This window comes from Balearica regulorum, chromosome 7, assembly GCF_011004875.1.
Source record: "Balearica regulorum gibbericeps isolate bBalReg1 chromosome 7, bBalReg1.pri, whole genome shotgun sequence".
NCBI classification, from domain to species: Eukaryota; Metazoa; Chordata; class Aves; order Gruiformes; family Gruidae; genus Balearica; species Balearica regulorum.
In genome coordinates, this window is record NC_046190.1 from 8,653,471 (window position 1) to 8,677,296 (window position 23,826).

A 23,826-nucleotide genomic window follows, 5' to 3' on the forward strand; every position below is an offset into this window, starting at 1 on the left:
CCTCACATCCTATAGTTATTAATTAAGTAAAGTCTGGTTCAGTAACTCTGGATACTAAAAATACAGAGTTAAACAAAGCCCAGTGCTTCTTGAAATGAAGTTTCAACTTCGGCAGTCATTCTACAAAATTTATGTATTAAGATCTATATCTTTCTTTTAAGGAGTTTTTCCACCAAATCGCTGAGTAAAAAAAAAACAACAGCTCTTGACCATTTCTTCTGAAGGACTCGTGTATGAAACACAATACAGAAGTATCAAAATAAGTTATGTTACTGTCGTGTAGAAGCTGCTAACTATATAATTCTCCTTTATTCTTATATGCAGATTATTACCCTATAATTAATAAAACAAGAAGGTGCACTACCTGCTTCATTGATAATATATAGTAGTTAGTAAAGCTTAAAATGCAATAATGTGAGAAACTTTTAAATGTTCCTGATATCTGTAGATCTTACAGGATAATTTATAGTTGCAGTTGGTATTGAACATTGAATAGGTGGCGTGCTGGGAAAAATGCATATAAACTCAGGTTATAACAAGTCTATTCCTTTATAGTGAACCTTTTCTTAAAAATGAACAGGTTATTATTAAAGTGATTTTTTGGAATTGAGGACAATAGCAGGTTCAACAGCTATGTCAAATATCTTTTAAATTCTGAATGGAATTAAATATATAAAAAACTTATTGCAAGTTTAAAAGTTGGAAACAAGTGATGCTATAAATGTGACACAAAGTAGGAAATATTCATGAATTTAAGCTGTGAACATCTATGTCACAGAGAATATTTGAAAGCTTTGTATCCTATGAAGGAACTGAGTCCCCTCTTCCTTCAGGCAACGTCACGGATGGGCACCTCTACCTGAAAAGCAATGAGAAGGAAAGAGAAATGCCCCAATAGCCTGGATTTTATGACAGATTAAATGAAACTGCTTATTATAGATGACCTGGCATTCACCTTTAATTAAGTAGTAAATATTTAGTTCACTTTGCTCTCATATCTGCTTTTTATACTCTAAACAAAATATTTGTGTGACATGAGAGGTGTTTGTTCAAAGTTAAACAGTAAGTGATGCTTGCCATGACCTATCGTCAGAGGCTGAACTGTGCCCTCAGCGTCACAGCTTACCCCTTGAGAAGGGAAAAGGAGAGGCGCTTGAAGAAAAAGGAGAACATTCCTCATGGGAACAAAGATGAAGAAAATTACTGGCAAGTGAGTGCAAGGCAGATGCAAGGCAACCCCCCTGCGTTTATCCCTGCAGTCACAGAAGCTGCCTGGGCAGCACCAGCACTTCTCCTGTTCAAAAAGAGCTGCCAGCTCGTGCTCCTCATCTTCAGCTAGAGGGTTTTGGGGGCTTTTTTTTATGAAACAAGCAGAACCCTGTCTCCAACCTTGTCTCTAGCTATTAGCACCTCCATCTGCCAATTTCTGTAATAACCAAGTATTTGTGCTTTGGCAGGCTAACTCCTGCAGAAACACAGTTCGTGCTGTGCCAACTTTATAGGCAGTAACACACATGGGACTGAACTAATGACACCAGATCAGAATTTATAGCAAGAAAGAAAAAAAGTGGAACAAAGGATAACTCATAACAATAAAGCACAGAAGTTACATGATAGCTGGCATCAAGATTTCCTTAACTATTAGCTTGAACGTAAAAAAAAACCCAAACCCCAACAACCTCTAAGCCATTAAATGTAAAACTGAAGCAAAAAAATTATTGTATTAGCAAGTTTTCTTCTAGAGGTTTAAAATCTATTCCATCAACTTGGCTACACCTAATTTGTGTTTATGAAAAAGGATGAGCAATGAATGAGTGCTTTGCAGATTTGCTGTTGCTTTTCTTGTATTGGGAGTTTTAGCCCCCTCCTTTCTCCTTTCCCTCAAACAGATGTAAACAAAAATATTGCGTTTCAGCAAATCTTCATGTAATTTATATGATCACCTGTGGTAACAGCGTACAGCAATTATGAGGCCTTTTAGCTTGCTTTCTTTTATGGAAAGGCTCTTTCTAATGAGCAGAGGGTATACTGAATACCTCAAATAATACAGAAGTAAGGCCATTAACCCAAATTAATTTCAGTTTTTCATTCCTTACAGACACATTAGCTCCACTGCACCTGAGCTCCAGTTCCCTACTCCCCTGCCAAACATATTCAGGTCCTAAGGTCCTAAAGATAGTTTTGAAAAATCTTTTTAATGACAATGCTATATTCTAGTTCAAAGGCTAAAGGATATATCCCTGCCTGCAATGCATGCTGTGCCATCCCATGTGTGCTGATGGTTCTTTACTGTAAAAATTACTGTAAATTATTTCATACAAAACCTGATAGTCTTAAGATATCAGTTTTAGAGCACAGCATCTCCCTTAAAATTCCATGTGCACTAGCTGCTTAGCTCTTTTGAGCTGAGAATTGGTGTTATCTTCTCATCTCTGCGTCGCAGCACACTGCCCTGCTAGGTTTCCCAGCCCAGCAATTCATATAGTCATACCCTGAGAGCTGGACTGCTGAAATGATCTACCTTGAAAATAAGCCAGGAAAATAAAAAAAGCAGGTTGAGGTTTTTTTTTTTTTTTACAGTAGGATAATTTCTCTCATTCATTTAACAGAGTGGTTGTTCAATCAGTTTTAGGGGACACAAGCAAAAGCATAGAGATAAAGTGTGCAAAGTGATAGGGGCCTGATGCAGAGGACTGGAAATATTATAAGCCAGTACTGCCCCAACCAGCTGAGAACATCTAACTATGTATTTCTTTGCTAGCATGCCTCTCTGCTCACATGGGCTAGTTCCTCTCAAACTAACCATTTATGTTAGTTATATTAATCAAACTTAGACTAATTGTTTACAACTTATATTTCACTTGAAAATTGACATTTCTTTTTTCAGACTGAAAGAAGGCTTGTTTGCCAGAAAGTTGACCTGTCTTATTTCAGAAATATATTGTTAGTTTAATAAAATACATGGCTTTTCTGAGAAATCTTTATTTTCCTACAGAGTATGCGATTAACAGGCTGGTGAGTTAAATTTCATGTAAGCAGGATGTATTTCTCCAACCTATTAACCATCTTGTCTCAGTTTTCTCTGGAAGACTAGATCTGTTACTGGAAACGTGAGCACTATTGCCCTCCTAGGGAGAGGGTGGTTGTTTTGTTTGGGGTTTTGTTTGTTTTGGGGTTTTTTGGTTTTGGTTTTTACATCAGCTCTTCCTCGATCCACCCCCACACACACACACCCCCCACCAGTGAAGAAAACAGCTCACAAGTAATGTAATTCCTGTTGCTACTTGCTCACAGAAAGGTATAAGGACTACACTTCCAGAGTCCCACAGTATTGCCTCGCTTTTCTGCAATTAGAAACAAGTTCTTAGGTACTGATGTTTAGGCAAAGATTGCCTAATGATGACACTTTTAAGTAGGAAAATAAATTAGGCACAACCTCCCATAATAACCTTCAGCTGTGAGTGAAATAGTAACTAAGTTTTTATTGGCCTGGGATATTCTAGAAGAGAAAATGTAGAAATGGAAAGATATCACCTTCTGTGAGGTTTCCAAAAATCATAAAATCTTCCACAATGTCATCTCATTGCAGTTATTTTTTGAGACATTTTAAGACATCAAGTCTCCCCCTCAGTTAGTGAAATATTCCATAGGTTTTGGTTTGTTGTTGTCTGTTGTTGTTGAGGGTTTTTGTTTGGTTTTGTTGGTGTTTTGGGTTTTGTTTTTTTTTTTTTTAATATTCTTAAAAAACCTGAAAGTTTAATTTCTGTCTTTCCCCTTTAAATGTTCAGGAATCTGTGTATATGACTCAGAAAAGAAAGCCTAATTCATAGTATGGTTTGGTTGGAAGGGACCTTAAAGATCATCTAGTTTCAACCCCCTGCCATGGGCAGGGACACCCTCCACTAGACATAGAAGTTCATGTTCTCAGACCCTTCTATTTATACTATCTATACACTATATGGATATATATATTGATATGGGATGCTCTTTCTAGTTCATGATAAGATGCAAGATAAAACTGTTATTCAGCATCAAGATTTTGCTTTGGTAAAATTTTTGTGGCACTTGCAGTTTTTCCAGTTCCCAGAGACTTTGACAACAATATCGTGCTGCATAATACAACTCCTTTTGCCAAAGAGATCAGAGTGTTGCAGTTTGGCAGCGTATAGATTGTAATCAAGAGTCAATAGAAACAAATATCTTTTCAACCTGTGTCTAAATCAGTGGGTTGCTCTGTTTTACCAGAGCCAGACCTAGGCAAACAAGTGGATGTACAAGGCAAAGCCCGCATCTACTGGCAGGTAAACTTGTCGGTGAAGGGACAGATGTTCATCAAGGATATTCAGACACTACAGCGATTACAATAATGGTCTAGCTAATGAAGACACGTGGCAGAAATGAAGCAGTGGTCAGAAGGAATGAAGGGAAAAGGATTATCAGCCACATGGAAAGTAAGATGTAGATGGGAGCTGGGAGGAAATTGCTCCTGTGCAGTATGACAGGAAAAAGTCTTGATAGGAGCCTACTCTTACTGGTGAAGATGAGCTTTATTGCAGTGATGGTTAACGAAGAAGCAGCTTGGACACCAGGCTTCCAAGTTTCCTGAAAGAAGCAGTGCAGTGAGTAGAATGAGGCAAAAAATGGCTGCTGAGGAGATAAACCCAGGTGAGCAGTCTTTTTCTACCAACAGAAAACCCAGCAAAATCCAAACCATTCAGTCCTTTAACTTGCTTATTACAACATCTATAATATGTCGCAACAGGTTAATACACTTCCTCTCAGTACATGTATTACAGAAAAGGAAGATGGAACAATAAATTCATTCATATAGATATGATACAAAATACTTAAAATAGCTACTGATGTACTTGCATTACTATCTGTTCCCATGCTAAAAGAATAATTAAGAGGAGAAAAAGAGAAAAGATACTACCAAAATTTTGCATTTCTTGCAAGGTCACTTCTAAAAATTATTACTATAATCCAGGTAAGATTGCAATCTACTAATACTTTTTTGGCTAGTTTGTTCACATTTTCTTATTTAATGACAATACTCAGACCAGTATTATTTAACTCTATCCTTCAGAATAAATGATGGGCCATCTAAAGATATTAACATAAATTTCACTGTAAGAGGATAAAACCAAAGTAGTTCTATCCAAATTAATTTAGGTAAGTACACTAGATAAATAAATCAGCACCCTTCAACTCTCAGAAGCACTTCAAGCAATTTCAAGTCATTAAAAATACTTTTAGTTCCAACATTTTGGCTCTTAGAACAGTCTTAATGGTTATACGACAGTATGTTCTACTACTGGCTGTATGGCTTTTATTACACACCCTGATGTATTTGATGATCATGGCAGCTTTTTAGAGAACTACAAAGAAAAGCTGAAATAATGAATTATTATTCAGACAAGTTTAATAAAAGTGTTAATCAAAAATACCATAAATGTCAGAAGCTCTCATAAATTCTACATTTTATATATTCCTCTTTCTAAACATTCAGCCAAGGAAGAACAACCCTAAAAGGAAAAAGAGCAAGCCAAGAAAGAGAACAAAAGCACTCCACATGCATTTACAATATCTCACCAATCTATTTATCTGATCTCATTTACTGATTTATGACCTAGTATTATTCTCCTATGACTTAATTTCTGACAGCTGATAAACATTTCATATAGATTAATATGATTCTGTTTGATTTCTGGTTAGATTATAAGGTATTCCCATATGACAAGATACAGTCAATTATTTCCCCCTTATGCTACTATTATGAAATATTAGTAGGTTTTAATATACTTCTTATCAGAATAAGAATCACTCCCCAACCCATTTTCCAGTGACTTGCACATCACTGATCCCGAGACAACAAATAGGAGATGTTTCAGAGTACAACTTGAAATGTATCTGATTTAGAATGATAATTTTCCTTTTTTTGGTAACATTTTTCAAGACTAAGTGTGATTCGACTCTCTCTCCATCAACTTTTAAATTGTCTTTGAAAAAAAATTCTCATTGGTAAGTGAGGAGCATATAACTACATATAACATCATAGATTTGTTAGCAAGAATTCATTTTGCATTTTTATGAGGTTGCAAGAATATTATGTTGGAAGGTGAAATTATAGAGCTGTCAGTAATGTCTGTTGGAGCCTGTACTGATGTTAGTACGATGCTATGGAGTTTCAGGAATTCTTAGTGGGGTTTCCATAGAGCTGTACAGATGCTTTGTTCTACCTATGGTGCAAATACCTGCTAATTTGCTTCACTTTCTAACTGAAAGCACTGAATTAAATCTAAAAAAAATAAAAAAATATATTGAAACTTGTTAGACACATAATGCACAGGCAAAAAGATGGAGCTTTGTAACAGAAAGCAGAGAGGCTTCCAGATCCCTTGAGAACGGTGGTGCAGTAGTGGTGCAGTGGATAGCCATTTTGAGTCACAATATATATTTTGCTCTACCAGCAACATACACACAAAAATACTTCTAGCAACACCTGGAAAAAATAACTTGCCAATTGATTTGAACATGCATTAGCTATTGTTTCTCTTACAGTATATTCCTCATGTAAGCACAGACTGTATACAGATAAATACACCTTACAGATATTCCCCAGAATTCTTCTACCACCTTCACACCCAGAGGAGAGTCCAGTTATTTGAAATGCATGATTCTTGGTGTGAAAATTGAAATCTATGCAAAAAATTCCATGGAGTACTTTTAGGAGTACACTGTGACACTTCAGAGAGTGCTGTTCTAACACAAGAACATCAAAAGATGTACACAGTCCTTCCATTTGAAAACTCTGAAAAATGAACGCTTCTATACAGTTGCCTGTTTTATAGAATAACCAGCAGCAGAAATTGTCACCATATGGTTGATGTTTCACCAAACATCCAACCCAGCTCATTTTATATACTTGTACTTTTTTCAAAACTTTTCTTAATTTTATTTCCCACTATTAATATAATAAACTTTGCAAAAATCAAGAAAAACAACATTGAATTCCCCCCCCACCCCAGTCTGTTTCATCAGTATAGGTTTAATCTTTTAACAAGTGACTCTGATAAGGACAATTTTTAGCTAGTCATTGAAAAGAAACATAGCATCTATTGAACTCCACTTTTTATTGAAGCATCAGTATTGAAGAAAAGGCTCTGAGAATTCAGGGAATACTGTCATTTGAATATTGCATTAGTTTAAGTAGAAGCCTGCACTCATTACCTGCATAGTTGCATCCCTACTTCATTAAGATTTGACAGATTTAGAGTGACAGGATCAATATTTAGGAGAAATTCATACGTGAAGGGGCAATTTCAAACAAAATTTTGTGTCTGGATTCACTGCAATCTTGAGCATGATGTTTTTCCCAACATATGTCCAAATGCCTGTTTTTCTGAGGAAATATGACTAACCAGAAAAGCAGCTTGGTTTCATAGATCAAAGTCTGGGCTCCTGTCAGTCACGAGATGAAATGCCATGCTTTTCATCGGCACAACCTACGTTAACAGGGACTTTTCAACTCAAGCTTCACCTCCTGTATCTGCTACAACAACAGCTCCAATGGGATACAAACCTTTCAAACTGAGATTTATTTCACTTCATTTTAATTAACCAGATCACTATCTAGCCACACACATCTGTTAACATGAGACACCAAAAAAAGGAGTTTCTGTCGTCATCTGCAGAAAATGCCATGACACTGTCTAAACATAGCAAGCTGTCAAAGATTTCAAATGTCAGAGGAAGATGGTGAATCAAACTATCAGATTAAAAGAAAGTGACATGAGTTAGGAAAAAGAGATTAATGAACATTACGGTTACTGAATTCTGCTTAGATTATCAGATAGAACCCAGCATTTCGGTTTGAATAATACAATACAAACAGATAACGGAGAAGTTCATACATATTGATTAGAGCATTAGCCCAAAGAGCAAAACATACACTTAAACCCATAAATCATTAGGAAGATGCAATATCGACCAAATCACGAGCTATCAAAATTCAGTTTCCACTTCCAATGAAATAAACAAATTAAGGGTTTTGGGTTTTTTGTTCGTGTCAAATTTGGAGGAGCATACAATGGAGTGTGTTATAATGTTACTTGTAATTTTGTATGAACTTTTCCAAAAGCATGGCAGGAAAGTAAAAGGTAAGCTTTTATACCAGTTTCACTGATCTTAGAAGAAAAATAGAATGGCAGCAGTATCATAGGGTTATTACTAATTATTTTAAATCTCAGGAGGTGCAGGACAAGAATTAAAAGCAGCCTATCATAAACACTTTAAATATGAATGGAGCAATTTTATATATAGAAGCAATACGTGAATCTTATAAAGAAAACTGGAGAAACAGAAGAACCAAAGGAGGGAATTTGGTTTTTACTTAAAAATGAGTCAGTATTTTGTTCTGATGCAGGCTTATTTTGTATTAGCAGATCTCTACCTAAAACAGAGGGAGAGACTCCACACTGCTGAGTTCACTATCACCTGAATGGATCAATCTCAGGAAATTTCGCTGAAAAAAACATATAATCTCTGCTCTGCCACTTAATTGTTCTGTGACCCTTGTCAAGTAACTTCACCTCTACATGTTTCTATGTCCTTACCTACTTCTAGTCAACTATAAAGCAAACATTTTAGGGTAAAGACTCTTAACACAAGCTCGCACTGTGCGTAACCCAGTGCGAATTCTGATTTCACTTGGGACCACAATGTGCGTAACAACCTAAATAAAGCATAACAGGAGTTCACAGAATTATGCAGCCACAAAGATAAGAAAAAGCAGCAAGAGAAAAAAATAATAAATTAATCTGATTTTGAAAATCAAATGATGACAGTTGGATAGTGCTGTGAGTACTGCTGAATAAATGCATTTTGCTGAAAACCTTATTTATTATTTGATTATTCCTATAAGCAGACATGCCAGTTCTTAATGAACGCCTCCCAAGATGACACAGGATAACTTGACTTTTTTTAATTCTAGGGACATTAGCCTCACCAATATCTGTCCCAGATGGAGGTCTGGTGGCAGATGTCTGCTTTTATGCAGAGATCATTGATCTCTGAAATTTGAGCTCCATATTAAAGACTTTGGGGATGAATCTTTCTTTTTCAGTGAGAAAATAAGTTCTCTTTCAGAAACAGCAAAAACACACACCAAAACATATACATATATATACACACTTTAATTTATTATGGTCCTAATGGTCATTAGAATTTACTCCCACTGACTTCCCTTTGGTAATAAAAAGCTTCACTATCATTCTACAGAGGGTCCAGGCTAATAAGTGCCATTTTGTACCTGAAAACTGAGGAAAGTTTTAAGTAAAACTTGTATTTTCATAAACCCAGAATTCCAGTGAGATCAGAATTACAGTATTGTCTCTTGGACCTCTTGCAATTTCAAAAACCTAAAAGGTCTACTGTTCCAACCAGCAATATTTCTAACTCATCACTCTTACTTATCCTGTCTTTAAATCTGGCAGAGATCAGGATCAGACCTCTGCGAAGGGGCTGCCATGAGATCATGCAAAACGCACCAGTGAAGCTTAATGTGCGCAACGACAGAGGTACAGGAAATAACTAATTTCTCATTTTCTGTCTCTTCCTCTCTTTCCTGTCAAAATTCTAATTATATGAAAAAATTGCATTTTACTGACATTGTGTCAAGCAATCATAACTGTTACCCGATACAAGTGTTTGACTCTGGCTCCCAAATAATAATGTTAATGAGATAACGCAGAGCAGAGGGAGTGTGGGCTGCCAAGCCTGTGCAGCAAGCTAGAGCAAAATTTCTGATGCAAATGATTTCCTCCTGGACACAACTGCATTTGATTTGAAGATTTCTTAGCAGCTTCATTTTCAGGCTATATCATCCAACACACTGCTTATGTCATCAGCATTTTGCACAAACTTGCTTTCTGCCAATGAAAGCCTCTCTTTGAAACGTTATTACAAGAACTAATCCTATTTGCACCTATGACTGTAAAACTCTGCCTCATGACAGAAATACGCAGAGAGACCCAAATAGACAAAATCCTGAGGACTAGGGCAGCCAGCACTGAACTGGATGGGATCTCTGAAAGTAATTTCACACTGTGGTAAAAAAAAGTTTTAAAAATAACATAAAGTCATGGCAGAAATTAAACCCATATCGACAGGCCACTTCATATTTTCTTTCAACACTGATTTTCTCCAGACTCAATCATAATTTTCAACCTATGGCATTCACCTCTCAAAGAGCAGTACTTATGATTTTTTTCTGGCAAGTTATTCTACCATATTGCACCACTATATCCAACATGCACCTTTCCTCCTCAAAAAAAAAAAAAAGTGTGATTTGCCCTTTTAATGTCTTCAGATTTAACTGTAACATCCTTCTCTTTTCTTTCACTGAGGAAAAGAACTGAAGTAGATCTTACTGGACAAAACTAAGCTTCCATCAGACCTCAATTTCTAAAACAAAACAAAAAAAGAATTTTATTGCCTCCCATTCTACTTTAATCATGTCCACACCAAATGCCTTCAAGTTAAGTAGTTTAAGAAAAAGGACTTGTAGCAATTGCACACTTAGCTGAGCTCTTTGTAATTCTGCCTCTAATGGCACTTGGAGGCCCCTTGACTCCTAGAATTCTGTACAGGCATCAGGGACGGGATTAAGGGATGAAGTCCTGTTGGTGAAAATGCAAAACTGCACAGAATCAGCTACTTGCCATCCTTTTCAGTTGCTTTATATGTGCAGGGTCAAAAGAACAAACTACGAGTTGCATAGTGTTTGCATTCCTTAATGAACTGCTGGAGGCAATTGGGACATTGTAATGATGAAGGCAACCTAAACAGAACATAATTAAAAAACTTTTTTGTTTGTATTTTTTAATACTGCAGTTAACCCCAGAGACACAGAAAACAGACCTGTTCAGAAAATGTTTTTACAATTTTACCTTTTCATCCTCAAAGATGCATACCATATGTCAGGCAATCTATCTATGTGCTCTCTTCTGATTTACAATTAATCTATTTTCTTTCAAGGTAGGTTAATATATTAACAACAAGCCTTATCATGTTCTATACCCTCTTCTTCCTCTCGTTATCTGCTCCATTTCAACATTCACTAACTACAGGGATTTTGCAACCACCCTCTCCAGGTTTTCTTCTATCAAACTTTTCATTACGTAGGCAGGAGCTGCACCCCTGCAGGTAGTGCAAAATTCACCATTAAAAGGAGAATTTATATTTGAGTTAAAATTAATTAGATTTGGCTCCTTTAACTAAAAAAAGCAAACAAAACTAACCCCACTCCAATCATCACTTCCCCACCACAAAAAAAGGGGGGACTTACAAGACTTGAAGAGTTAATTTTTGAATAGTTTTATCTGAAAGCAACAGAGATTTCCGCACAGAATTTACTTGTTTCCCCCACCTCCCCCTTCTTCAGTATCGCCAAATAATCATGTTCTGTTCCAGAATTTTCATGAGGAACTGCTGTGGACAAAATAATCATCTCTCACTACTCTCCTTGGAAATGAAACAAGATGCTGCCTACAAGTGGCCACTTTGAGAAAGACTTCCATCTCCTACAGTTTCTCCCTCTCCACATAGCACAGAAGACCACCAGCTAAGGGCAACACAAGAAAAATCAAAGGATGACTGCCTTTTTTTAAAGGACAATTCCTCATAAGCTTTTCAGACATGCAAGATTTTTTTCTATTTTAGCCTTTCCTGACCTATCAGTGCTGTTTAGGACTGATGTGACTGCCGAGCACAGGAAGCATTCCTGGTTTGCCTATCAGAAACTTGACAATAGAAGGAATTAAAATACAAGATTGTGTAGGACATAACTGGTGAAACAGGGGGCATCACATTGCAAATATTCTGTAAGGCGCTAAGAAAATAAATTATATTTTACATGTAGATATAATTTTTGTTTTGCAGGAAGAATGTAATACACAAAATATGAAACTATTTTCCTTTGATAGACGTTATTAACAATAATTCTGTATCAGCTTTTATTTTTACCAAAGATGACCTCAGAGAACCTTAATCTTTTTTCTGCAGCTCTATAGTGTAAGCGAAGACAATTGAACCCTTTTAGTAGTAACGCTGGGCGCTCACAGAGGAACTCTCAAGTACTATTATCCCTGATACCATCAAATACACTATAATTTGTGCTGTGTGTAGCAGTTTTGAAATGTGTCATGGAGATGGAGTGATTCATACGTTTTATTTTTCTTGACAATAGATGTTAATATTTTCTGGTATTTAGAGTGTCAGCTTTTTGACAACTTACATTGCATTTTGGGTTTGGGTGTTTTTTTATGTTATCTGAAAACTAAATTGTATGACTTGGTACAAAATAAAACCTATCACTTGACTACCACTTCTAGCCCCTCTTCTTCTTGTGGATACTTTCACAACGTAAATGCCTTGCGAGGATGCAATGAAACCTTGGGGCGAGGAGGGGATGAAGGAGAAAAATGGGGAAAAACTTTGATCATAAAAACATTTAGATCTCAATATGAACAATGAATTTTGAAGATTGTGTTCTTGGGGGGGAAAAAAGATACTAATTTGTGAACACGAAAAACACTTCATATCTTGTTTTCAGGATGCAAATCCTGCTATGCAATTACTAGATGTAAGCTAAGTCAAAAAATAACAAAATGTCTTCCTCTGGCATCCTACTTCAGAATATTCAAAAGTAATGCTGAAATTGCCAGAGCAACACCTGAAAATTTTGTAGAAGCTTCATGGAAAAGACAGAGTAGAATTTGTGGACACACGATTTCCCCCATCAACTTCAGCGTGCCTTTGAAGGCCCCATGCAAAGCTTCCAGATAACCTGATTATACCTTAAAAAAAATAAAATTAAGAATTGCAACATTCAAACCTTAGTTCTGCTCCTTTAAAAATTATATTTTACCTTTCTTGCTTGGAAGCGGCAGCGTGGAACAACTCAGGTCTTAGGCTCTGAAGCATATAGCTTTTTTTTTTGTATTGTTGAAGAGCTACAGAATACAAAAAGTTCATACAAAGGAGGAAGTATAAAAATGTGACATTTCTAATAATGAGGAGGTAGCATGGCTTGTTATGAAGCTCAACACAAAAAGAAGAAATACTGACTTATTTTTCAGAACTGCAGCACAGTCTCATACACCCTAAAGGAATTCAACATCAAAGCTGCCTGTGACATGCTCTGTGCATGTTGGACAACAGAAGAAAGGCACAATGAGACCAGCAGAACTGCCGTGTTTAGTACCGGTGTCAAGATCATTTTACAGTTCGTGCTTTCCCCTCTAGAAAGTATCTAGGAGCAAATAGCCTCTTTCAGACTCAAAAAAATGTTACTGTGATGAAGGAAAATCATTCCCCATCTCCCAAAGGAAAATTATCCTCTGCAGATTCTTTTTACTCTCCCGTCTCTCTCTTCTTTCTCCCACATCACATAGCAATAGCAGTCAATGAAAGCATAATGGTTCCACCTATCAGATGCAGGAATAGTGGACATTTATTAATAACAGTTAATAATGTGACTACATTTACAGTTACAGACTTCCATGATAAAGTAACACACAGCAAGGTAAAAAAAGCATCCAACTTTCTCAGGAAATGGAGAGAGATGTAGTAGGAGAAAAGAATAACTATTACAAACAAAATTATCACCTGGCAATATCTCCAATATCTAACAACTGAGTCTGTAAAAGTGAAGCAGCTAAAGAGATGAGGTGTAAGTAATACCACTGCTTGGAAGAACAACCCACAGATATTCATTAATAAATCATGGGATAAGGCTAAAGAAAAGGGCTACAATATACTAAAGTTAATACTTCTCACACTCTAGGGGACTTTGTCTCCAAAGACGAGATTTCCCAGAAAGACAAAAAGTGAGTTGAGCATTGCAGAACTTTTCTAGTTCCAGTTGTCTGTGCACAAGTCAGATTAGTAAGATCTGGTAGATCAGAGATCATCACATAACTCCAGGAATGAAATGAATTACTACCCAGAGCAGAAAAAGCCTCTAGACCATCTCTGAAAGTGTGGAAAACAACTCAAAATTTATGTACTTAAAGTGTGTCCTTGTGTCTGGAAGATGTGAAGGTGCCTGTAAAAATACACAGGAGTTTGAAAATTGTCTCATTTCTGACAACACTGGGCTCTATAGCACTTAAAGGTTTTATTAACTGTGTCCACTAATGGGAACTCTGAAGAATAACATGCTACAATAGAAATACTGTGATGGTACATAGACATAAGACATCTAAGTCTGCAAAATTAATGCTGTAATTTGGCTTATTTAGAACAAAATCCCCAGAATTGTCAACAGGAGTTGTTCTGTCCAACATTAAGCTTATGCATGCTCTGATATTATAATGTGTTTGTAATCCAGTAATGGTGAAAATGATGCTGTGACTAAATCCTGTAACAGGCTTCACATGCTAGCAGAGTTCTACCTAGTGGAAGTCCTGTGAACACACACACTTATTTGGGCACAGATGCCATGGTGAAGGCAGCTGGAGGAAGGAGAAAGAAAAGATAGAAGAGAGCTAAGCCTTTTAAGGGGACTCATAGAATGGTTTGGGTTGGAAGGGGCCTTAAAGCCCATCTACTTCCAGCCCTCTGCAATGGGCAGGGACACCCTCCACTAGCCCAGGTTGCCCAAAGCCCCATCCAACGTGGCCTTGAACACTTCCAGGGATGGGGCATCCACAGCTTCTCTGGGCAACCTGTGCCAGTGCCTCACCACCCTCACAGGGAAGAATTTCTTCCTAATATCTCATCTAAATCTACTCTCTTTCAGTTTAAAGCCATTACCCCTTGTCCTGTCACTACATGCCTCAGGTCTCAAGTTGTTATAACATCAACCAGGAGAATTAAGTACCTGCGAAGGCTGCAGAGGGTGTTGACCTATTCTGCCTAACTTAGATATCTTCTTTCTCCTAGTGACTAAGGAAAACCAATAGGAAATGCAAGTTTTATATACCTAGTTGAAATCCAGGCAATTTATCCTTTTTTTTTTTTTTTGTTTAAGCAGAGGTGCCACTGCTGTAGGCCTGGCTCTCAGCTGTCACCTCACAAGAAGTATGTCCTAGGCACCAGCACCCTCCACCTCACCACCAGGAGGTGGGACAGCAGCAAGTGGAAATGGGCCAGGAGTGCAGGCAAGGCACAGCCTCATTCAGCCAAGAGGAAACTACAGGTTTGCACCATGCTCCATGCACGTATGTTACACTATCTTACAATCTCATTTATCTGTCATTGAAACAAAAAAATATCTGTGGCCCTCTCCTGACAGGGTTAAACCCTTCAAACTGAAAAGGGCCTAGAACCCAAAACTTTCTGTGTAAACTTTTAGCCATTAAAGGAAATCCACAGCATTGTCATCCCTGTGACCTTATAGTTCGGACATATGAAGCTAAAAGCTACTGCAATTTTTTTTCTAACAGTCTCCTGCCTACAGAAAAGCACCCGTCTGCCTCAACAGGCGTTTCTGAGATCCCACAGAAACTTTGTTATAGGTAACCTTGTTAACTATAACATTTGTTATACACATTCTCTGATGCCAGCAGTGTGAGATGCAGTTGCTTTAGGTGCCATTTTAATAATTTTCTCCAAGTGCCACTTCTGTAGCAAAAGTCTAATCTCACTTTTCTACAATAACTACTACTATTTGTGGTATTATGGTACCCATCTCTGACTCATCCTGCATAAGAAAAGGGCAAGACTCCCTCATTCAATAACTCTTGCATCAGGCTCAGCTGCTTGCTCTTGAGGCACCTCTTCTTTTAGAAAGATATGCAGTTTTGATTAAAGACTTCCACTAATGGAAAATCTATCATATTCCCCAAATGATGCATTCCAATAATAAAATACTTTGGCTTCTTAAAATGGGCATCATCTTTCCTCATCAAATTCTCTGACTTTCAGCCTCAGAATCTTGTTATGTTTTGTCTTCATGACAAATTAATCCCCAATACAAAGCATCTTTTCAGTGTGGAGTAGATATGTCACCCCTTACACTTTTCTTTGACAAAAAAAGCAAACAGAAGAAAACAGAAGTGAAGAGAAAACCCTCATATGAATTTGTTCAGGTTGGCTCAATGTTTTTAACAAAAGATGGATTTAGAATTTTTCCACCTCAGAATCAAGAGTCAAGCACAGAGGTTTGGATTTAAAGGAAGACAAAGGGAGATCCATTCCACACTCCCCCCCAAAAAAGGGAAAAGAGGAAAAAGGAAGGACCTCATAGTTGTTTCTCATATCCTTTCAGAGATAATTGAAGAACTTCTAAGGATGTGCAAAAAGGAGAAATACAAGGGGAAATCCTCACACAAAAATTTAAAACTAGGAATTATCCCTCTAAAGGTCTTTACAATTATATCCTGATTTATAGTGCTTTTAATTAGAGTATTAGTAAATAAGAATGGTGCATTTCTAACAAAGTTAGAGGAAGCCACACTTGTGACCAGGGAGATGAACACACATTCTCCCTGTTGAGGAACAATGAATATTTACCAACACAACAATACTATTGATGCTTAACATAAGGTGAAAAAAAAAAAATAGGTAAGAGGAATTCCTGGAAAATAGAAGAAAAAAACATCTTGTGGTCTCATCCTGACTCTGTTATTCACCTTTTGGGAGCAGCAACAGATCTTTAATAGAGCATGGTAGCTCCAGCAACAGAAGAACAAAGTACTAAGCTGGACTGAAAGCCACATACCCAACCAGAAAAGTTTGCTGGTTTATATCTTCAGTAAAGTGTCTAGACCACTCCCATGGAAAACAAAACAGCTCTGTAATAACAACAAATACTACCCTGCTGACCCAGAAATAGATGTAGCCCCAGTCTTAGGGAGGGCTGCACAACCACGCAAAACCATGTCTGATGTGGAAGAAACATGTAAAATAAAAAATGCTGGTCAATTTAAATGACGGCCAAAGGAAAGGAAAAATTAAGTCACACAGCTCTTCCAAGTTAACCCATGAATGACTTGACTTCTTTTGGGGCATGATCACTGTAAAAACACACTGCTTTGGTCAAGCCAGATGTGTCTTTTGGCTTTTTGTCTCCTATTAGAGAAATACCCTGGGCCTCTTTGCCATACACACTACTCAGTAGCAAAGCATTGGTAAATGTTTCATTTATTAGGGCAGTAACAAAACAGAATTAGTACATTAATGACCAATAGTAAACAATGGAGTTTAACTGTCCAGCTTCTAGATATCTGAAGTTCTAGCCCTAGCTTTCTTTATGTATACACACATTCCAATAGTCCCAATGCATATTTACTAGTTGGTAGCAGGTTATATTAATATCTTGCACACACAAACACATACATATGTATCTCAATATGAATTATTTTATATTAATCAGCCCAGCACAGAGGCCCTGCAGTAACTGACACTTCCAATAGTCATGCACAGTTTTTATGATCAGTTAAGGCAAATAAGAGAGGGGAGAGAGGAAGGGACATAGGGAGATGTAAGGACAAGAGACAAGCAAGCAAAATCACTGATTGAAGATAGGCTATTGCCTCCCGGTTCTTCAGGTCAAAAGCTAAGGGTTGTTAGGGGACAGTGTCCATATTATCATTTAGAACAGTCTACTTCTAAAGCTAAAAACAGCTTCTAGAACTGTGTTCTTAAAGCTAGACAGGGTGGGAGGGAACGAAGAAAGAGCTGTTGAATAAAAACGTTCAGAAGTTGCAGAAGGCAACTCATCTGATAAGGTTAGGCTCACCAAAGTTATCCTGGTGGAGGATGTATTTTTCAATTAAATAGTTTCTGTTCAGGTCTGTCCTTTTGAGAAGTCTGTCTGATGACTACATATGCTAGCGACCACATTTGAGAACAGAGCTACTATAATTCTGAATTCTGGCAGACCTACCAAGCAAGCCCAGTTGGCAGAAAAAGGTACTATGGTGTAGTAGTTGGTAGAAGAGGACAGTGAAAAAAAAAAAAAAATCACTAAGCCTCTCTTCATGGGGACTGATTCCAGGAGAGGCAAAGGCAAAGTAAGCCCTTTAACTTTAGTACATTTCTCTGTATGTGGTCATTGTTTTTTGACAAGTTAGTAGAATTACTTAGGTAACTAACATGTTAGGTAACATGTCTGTATACAGACATGCTTTGAAGGTCAACCTTAGCAAACACAGTTGTGCAAAATCTGTGGTTCAAAGCACATTCTAAGATACTAAGCCGAATCAGTCTAGCAGATTTATTATAAAGTGAAAATAAGGACACTTCAAGAAGTGAAATAGTTAAAGGTATAACCAAGTTTCAAGTATATTGAATATGTAGTGAGGAAACTTAAAGTCACTAGATGTCTTCCTATTGACTTAATATAGTTCAATATGTTAGAGTAAGAAATCCATTCGAATGCCCAGGTAGCCATGGCTGACCATATTGTGAATGTCAGTTCATTGACTTACTTAGTGAACTCTTGCCATTTTAAGCTTGGGCAAGTCATTAACCATGAAGAAAAACAAAGATTATTACTTAACTACCTGTTCAGCTGCAGGTACAAGCATGGTATTATAATCTGATGAACCAAGCATAATAAATATTTTCTGCATTTACTTCTTAGCTACACGACATACATAAATCCCAGAGGTGCTAATTTCACTACAGAAACTATGCAATTAAAATTTGCTAATATAATTTGCAAATAGAAAGTAGAAAAAAATAAAAATGCGTGAGGGGCTTTTGGGGAGCTGCAGACGACTGGTAAGGGGTACAAAGATGTGACATTCCACAGTAATGAGGCAGGCTGGCTGCATGCCAGTGTCAGCCACTGTAACTGCACCCTGCAAGAATTCAGCTGCAAATCTTTGTTTCCTTTATGTCTTTCATATCTTTGGAATTCTCAAGGCAAAAGGCAAAGACAAAGTCTTTCAGCTGGAGTTCTTTCATCCAAGAACATTCTTCATCCAAGGCCAAAGGTTCACCACATCCTAAAGACCTTTGGATCTGCCTGTTCAGTCATCTTCATCCAAATGTATTTCTTTGGGAGCATTATTCAGTCCTTGTGGTCGATCCTAAAAGAACACCAATAAAAACTATCTTCATTCCTTCAAATAAAATCTTTAATGGTTTTATCTCTAGGACCACTGTGTGAGTGTATTGTGTCAAAGGTGCAAAATGGTAAATGATTCAGAGATATTTCAATTAAAACCACAGCACATTGAAATGCTTCTCTTTCAACAGTTTTTGGGGTTTTGTTTTTGGTCAAGTCTTTAAATAAGATTTCCAAGATTAAATAGAGTTTCTGGAAAGCCACACATATGAACACAATATTTTTCCCTTATACTGACACCAGTTTAAAAATACTACCCATTAGATTTCCCTGGACAATATTTCTAAAGTGATAAAAATTGTGATAGAAGACCCTACCTGTATACTACAGAACTACAAAGTGCTTTGAATATAAAGCTCTAGAATATGAGGAGGTTCCTGTTTCCAATTAAATTGCTTTACTGGAATAGGGAGAAGCAGAATTTCCTCTGCAAGGAAACAAGACAGTTACTTAACAGTGCATGATAATGTGATAGAAAGTAAAAAACCACCAACACCATAACAAAAAAAAAACCCCAAACCCCAACCGAATAAAATTGCAACTTATGATTGCCTAAAAAAAGTGTCAGATAATCTTGGTTTCAAAACCAGTCCCACTCTAACCTGTCCATCAGTATTCCACACGATCTAGCCTAACTTTCCTCCATCTATTTTTTTTTTATACGAAGTCTTCCATTCCTTTTTTTTTTTAATTTTCCCTAAGCTACCTATTCACTTCTTCCATTCTTGCTTTTGTCCAAATATCTTCTTTCCTTTTTCTCTTCTGATAGCCTCTCCCTACCATCCTTTCTCCTCCTACATCTTTCACAATTCTGGTTTGGTCTCCACAGTCCCTCTACCAGTTCTGGGTCTCCTGTCCCTTTTCAGCCTATTACCCCACAGTCATCTCCAGTTCCACCTTACCTTTGTTATTTTGTACTATTCACTTCACATCTTTCTTTCACCTAAAAAGCAGTCGTTTCCTATCTTCTCAATTATTCTTTTGCATGCTACCAAACTTCTGCTATCACACCATCCTGCCTAACAACTGAGTCACAAACAGTTTATTGTTCTAGAATAAGGGACCAATCCTGTCTTGCTCTCATAGTATAACAAGACTAAGCTGGATGATAGCTGATCTTCAGCATAATTTTTAAACACAAAGCCTTCTCTCTGCTAGTAATGCTGTTGGTTCTCATAATTTTATTATACCTGAATTAAATTTATTACTAAATAAATATAGCTAAATCTGCAGCTTCTGAAGGCAATCCATAAGAAACCTCTCAAAAGAAAATTTCAAGTTTTGATGGTTACAAGAAAAGCATGAAATGCACTCTTGGTCTTAACTTACTGAATCACAGGTGAGAAAGGGCATAATTCAACCCTAATATTTTATGGGCCAATAGATATAAAAACAAAAATATAAAAAATATAGACACCAATAGATATACATATACTGTATTTTAGTCTTACAATTTTTAAGTTACTGTGTAACTATTAGCATTCTGACTTACAGGGACAGACATAAACCTGACCTGAAGAGCAGACTGTGCAACTACAGCTTAAGTCCCGACGTGATTTTGAACTATTCTGAATTAACGCTACATACTGTATGGTCAGAATAACAAAGGGAAGAAAAAAAAAGAAAGCTAATCTCAAACAGTCACCACATGAACACCATTAAAGTGTTAACTCATTACACTAAAATTGTAAAAACAGGCAGCAACGTTGTCTCAGTAACTTTTATTCAATTTTGGATGGAAGTGACCAGAAATAACAAGGGTTTGGTACTTTGCAGATTTCAAACCAGTACCAAACGGAGGAAAAGCTCAGTCTTCCTCATCAATTTGAGATATTTGTTCCTATCAAAAGTCATTTCTTGATCTCAAATTAGAAGCCGCTTGCCCCGTAATGGGAAATGGACAGGTCAGATAAGTATACTAATGAGGATTACTTTTTCTTTGGATGGAATGTAATCAATACCCCTTCCTTAATTATCTCAAAGCAATATGATAGGGAAGGAAAAGGGGTTGTTTTGGTTTTTTACTCCACTCAACCTCCACAAAACCTGTAATTGCTATGTTTTTTTTATTTTCTAGAATGAATATAGTTAAATTGCCCTTGGGATTCTTCTTTTATGGTCCTATCTATTTTTTCAGGGTAAGAGTAGAAAGGATTAAAATTTTGAATAGAAACTTTGACATTCTTCTTCTAACATAAATGATACTCCCCATGACTGGGCTATGATTGCATAACTGGGTTAATTACTCCAAGGAAACATTTCTCTATCAATTCTGTGCTGAGATGAATTTAAAGACATTGAAGGATTTGGATATCAAATCCTTTGTAACCTTAACTTTTTGAAGGATGTTAACAAGACATATTAGCTCAAACAGAAGCTTCCTATTGACTCTCCACTCTGCCTTCAAGGCCTGACCAAAGCAGATCTCAGACTTTAAATCTGATAAAACTCAGATGGGATTTGGTTTGTAAAAAAATCAACAACTCTAGGCTTCAAAGTCTATTAATTCTTTAGTGTCCTCTGTTCTTTAGCTTTTTGTGTAAACTAGATTTCTGTGCACCAGAGTCAATAAATAACTTTTAGCTGAAAGGGGATAGTGATATAAGGTACCATGTATCTTCTTGTAAAAGCAAACATCATAAATTGTTTTTATCATCAAAACAAATGCAAAAGAGAAATTAAGGTAGATTGTGTCAGCTGCAGCCTGGAGGAAGACTGAAGGCAAAATGAAGGAGTGTGCTCTTAGGTCAATTTTTCCTAACAAATTTCATGCCTATCAGATCTTGGACCTAGTATATTATGTAATTAAGGATGATTTCCTGGATGCTCAGGCCTTCCCAAATCTATTCATAAACAGATCAAAGATGTCACTTTCTGTCCCAGCACCTGACAGCAAGCAGTCCTTAGCTTTCCCTTGCTGACTTCTGCTGAAAAATGCAGTACAAAAAACCCCGAAGTACTAACGGTGAGCTTGGTGCTGGCTCAATGTTTTCCCTGCAGCGGTGAAATACCATGAAGTGCTCGGAAGCACTCACAAACAATTTTCTCAGTGTACAGTTCTCAGCACTGAAGCTAGCTGTGGGTCAAGTCAATGCTAAGACAAATCTAAGCTTTACAGCTGTTGAAATACTTAAGCCATAGCAGATTTTAAAGTGATGTCATAGCAATGCAGTTATTACTTGCCTGCCACAGGATCCGCTGACAGCAGTTGAAGTTCTTATACATCAAGGGGCCCAAATAATTGAAACAATCCATCTGCTCTATGTACTCTTTCTGCCTCTACTGTGATTACTTACTGCCTTGTGATATTTGCCAGTGATGTCATACTTAATCAAGCAATCAGTGGCCTGTTAGATCTCCTGAGAACTGCACTGCACTCCTGCGATGGAGCATAGGTAACTAAAATAATCCACCTGTTCCAAGCTTTCCCTTTGCAAAACCTGATGGGACATGATATTTGGCAGTGACTGTCATAACTGATCAAGCAATTGCCAGACTTGTGCATATTTCCTGAAAGCTGCTGGTTTTCATCATGAATTCTAGATAATTGAAATAATTGACTTGCTCTAGGGCCCTGCTTTAACTCTAGCATTTTGTGCAATGGGACATTTGCCTATTGTCATATTTGTTTAAGAGCTGCAGTACGAAGAAGTTTTGATTACTTTTTCACAAGACGTCATAGCACCACCAAGGAAAGTGACTTTATTCTTATCAACTCTTATAAATATCTAAAGGGTGGATGTCTAGAGGGTGGGGTCAGACTCTTCTCAATGGTGCCCAGTGACAGGACAAGGGATGAGGGGCACAAACTGGAACACAAGAAGTTCCATCTCAACATGAGGAAAAACTTCTTCACTCTGAGGGTGACCGAGCACTGGCACAGGCTGCCCAGAGAGGCTGGAGTCTCCTTCTCTGGAGAGATTCAAACTCCACCTGGACATGATCCTGTGCAACCTGCTTTAGATGGTCCTGCTCTAGCAGGGAGGTTGGACTAGGTGATCGCCAGAGGTCCCTTCCAACCCTACCAATCTGTAACTTGCACAGTTTATATTACTGAAATTCCAGATACTACTCTGCTCTCTATGCTCACACCATGACTCACAAATACCAATATATATATACACACACACACTCACAAATACTATATCCATCCAAGTGTTAGAAAGGTATAGGAAGAGGAAGTGAGGGTAAGCACGCAAGCTGAAGTTTTGCAACCAGGTTGATAGTGGGAATCCTATTACTGTTCCCATATAACCAGCACCAAGTAATTTAAACACTCCAGTGCTCTGTTGGTTAAATGGACTTCTATTAAGCTTTTTTCAGTAGTTAAGGAGCCTACAAATGTTATACAGAGGACCACGTACCCTGACTTGGGCTTTTCACCACTCATTACATACTTAAAGGACAGACTTGCCTGTTGATTGGTATAAAGATTTTTAGAATAGTTTGAATAATGTACTAGCCATAAAAAGTTTTTATGGGTTCATCTGCTATTGTGATAATATGGGTGTAGATCTTACTTGTAGTCAGATTACATTGCTCAGTTTTATTTAAGAACAAAAATACCACATTCACTCACTAGATTTCATCCCACTCCTGAATATACTGTATTCATCTCAAGGGTGGATATTAAGTTGCATTCATTGCTTTGCTTAGCATCTGCACAGGTCACAGATTGACTGTAGAAGTCTAGCATATCTGCGGTAATCTTGCAAATGTCAGTCAGATTTCCAGCACTTTCATTA

The 23,826-nt window shown here is 37.3% G+C and overlaps 1 protein-coding gene across 4 annotated transcripts in view; it reads right to left on the reverse strand.

Moving 5' to 3' along the window:
• Positions 1 to 23,826, reverse strand: part of ATRNL1 (attractin like 1) — a 522,496-nt gene that overhangs the window by 73,660 nt on the left and 425,010 nt on the right. For 2 of the 4 annotated variants that reach the window (XM_075757826.1, XM_075757825.1), the window contains one exon: positions 18,876 to 19,043. The exons of the other annotated variants lie outside the window; for them this stretch is intronic. In XM_075757826.1, the coding sequence (XP_075613941.1) occupies positions 18,984 to 19,043 (60 nt within the window). In that variant the 3' untranslated portion in view covers positions 18,876 to 18,983. Of the gene's footprint in view, positions 1 to 18,875; positions 19,044 to 23,826 lie in introns of those variants that run through there. 4 annotated transcript variants of the gene reach the window in all.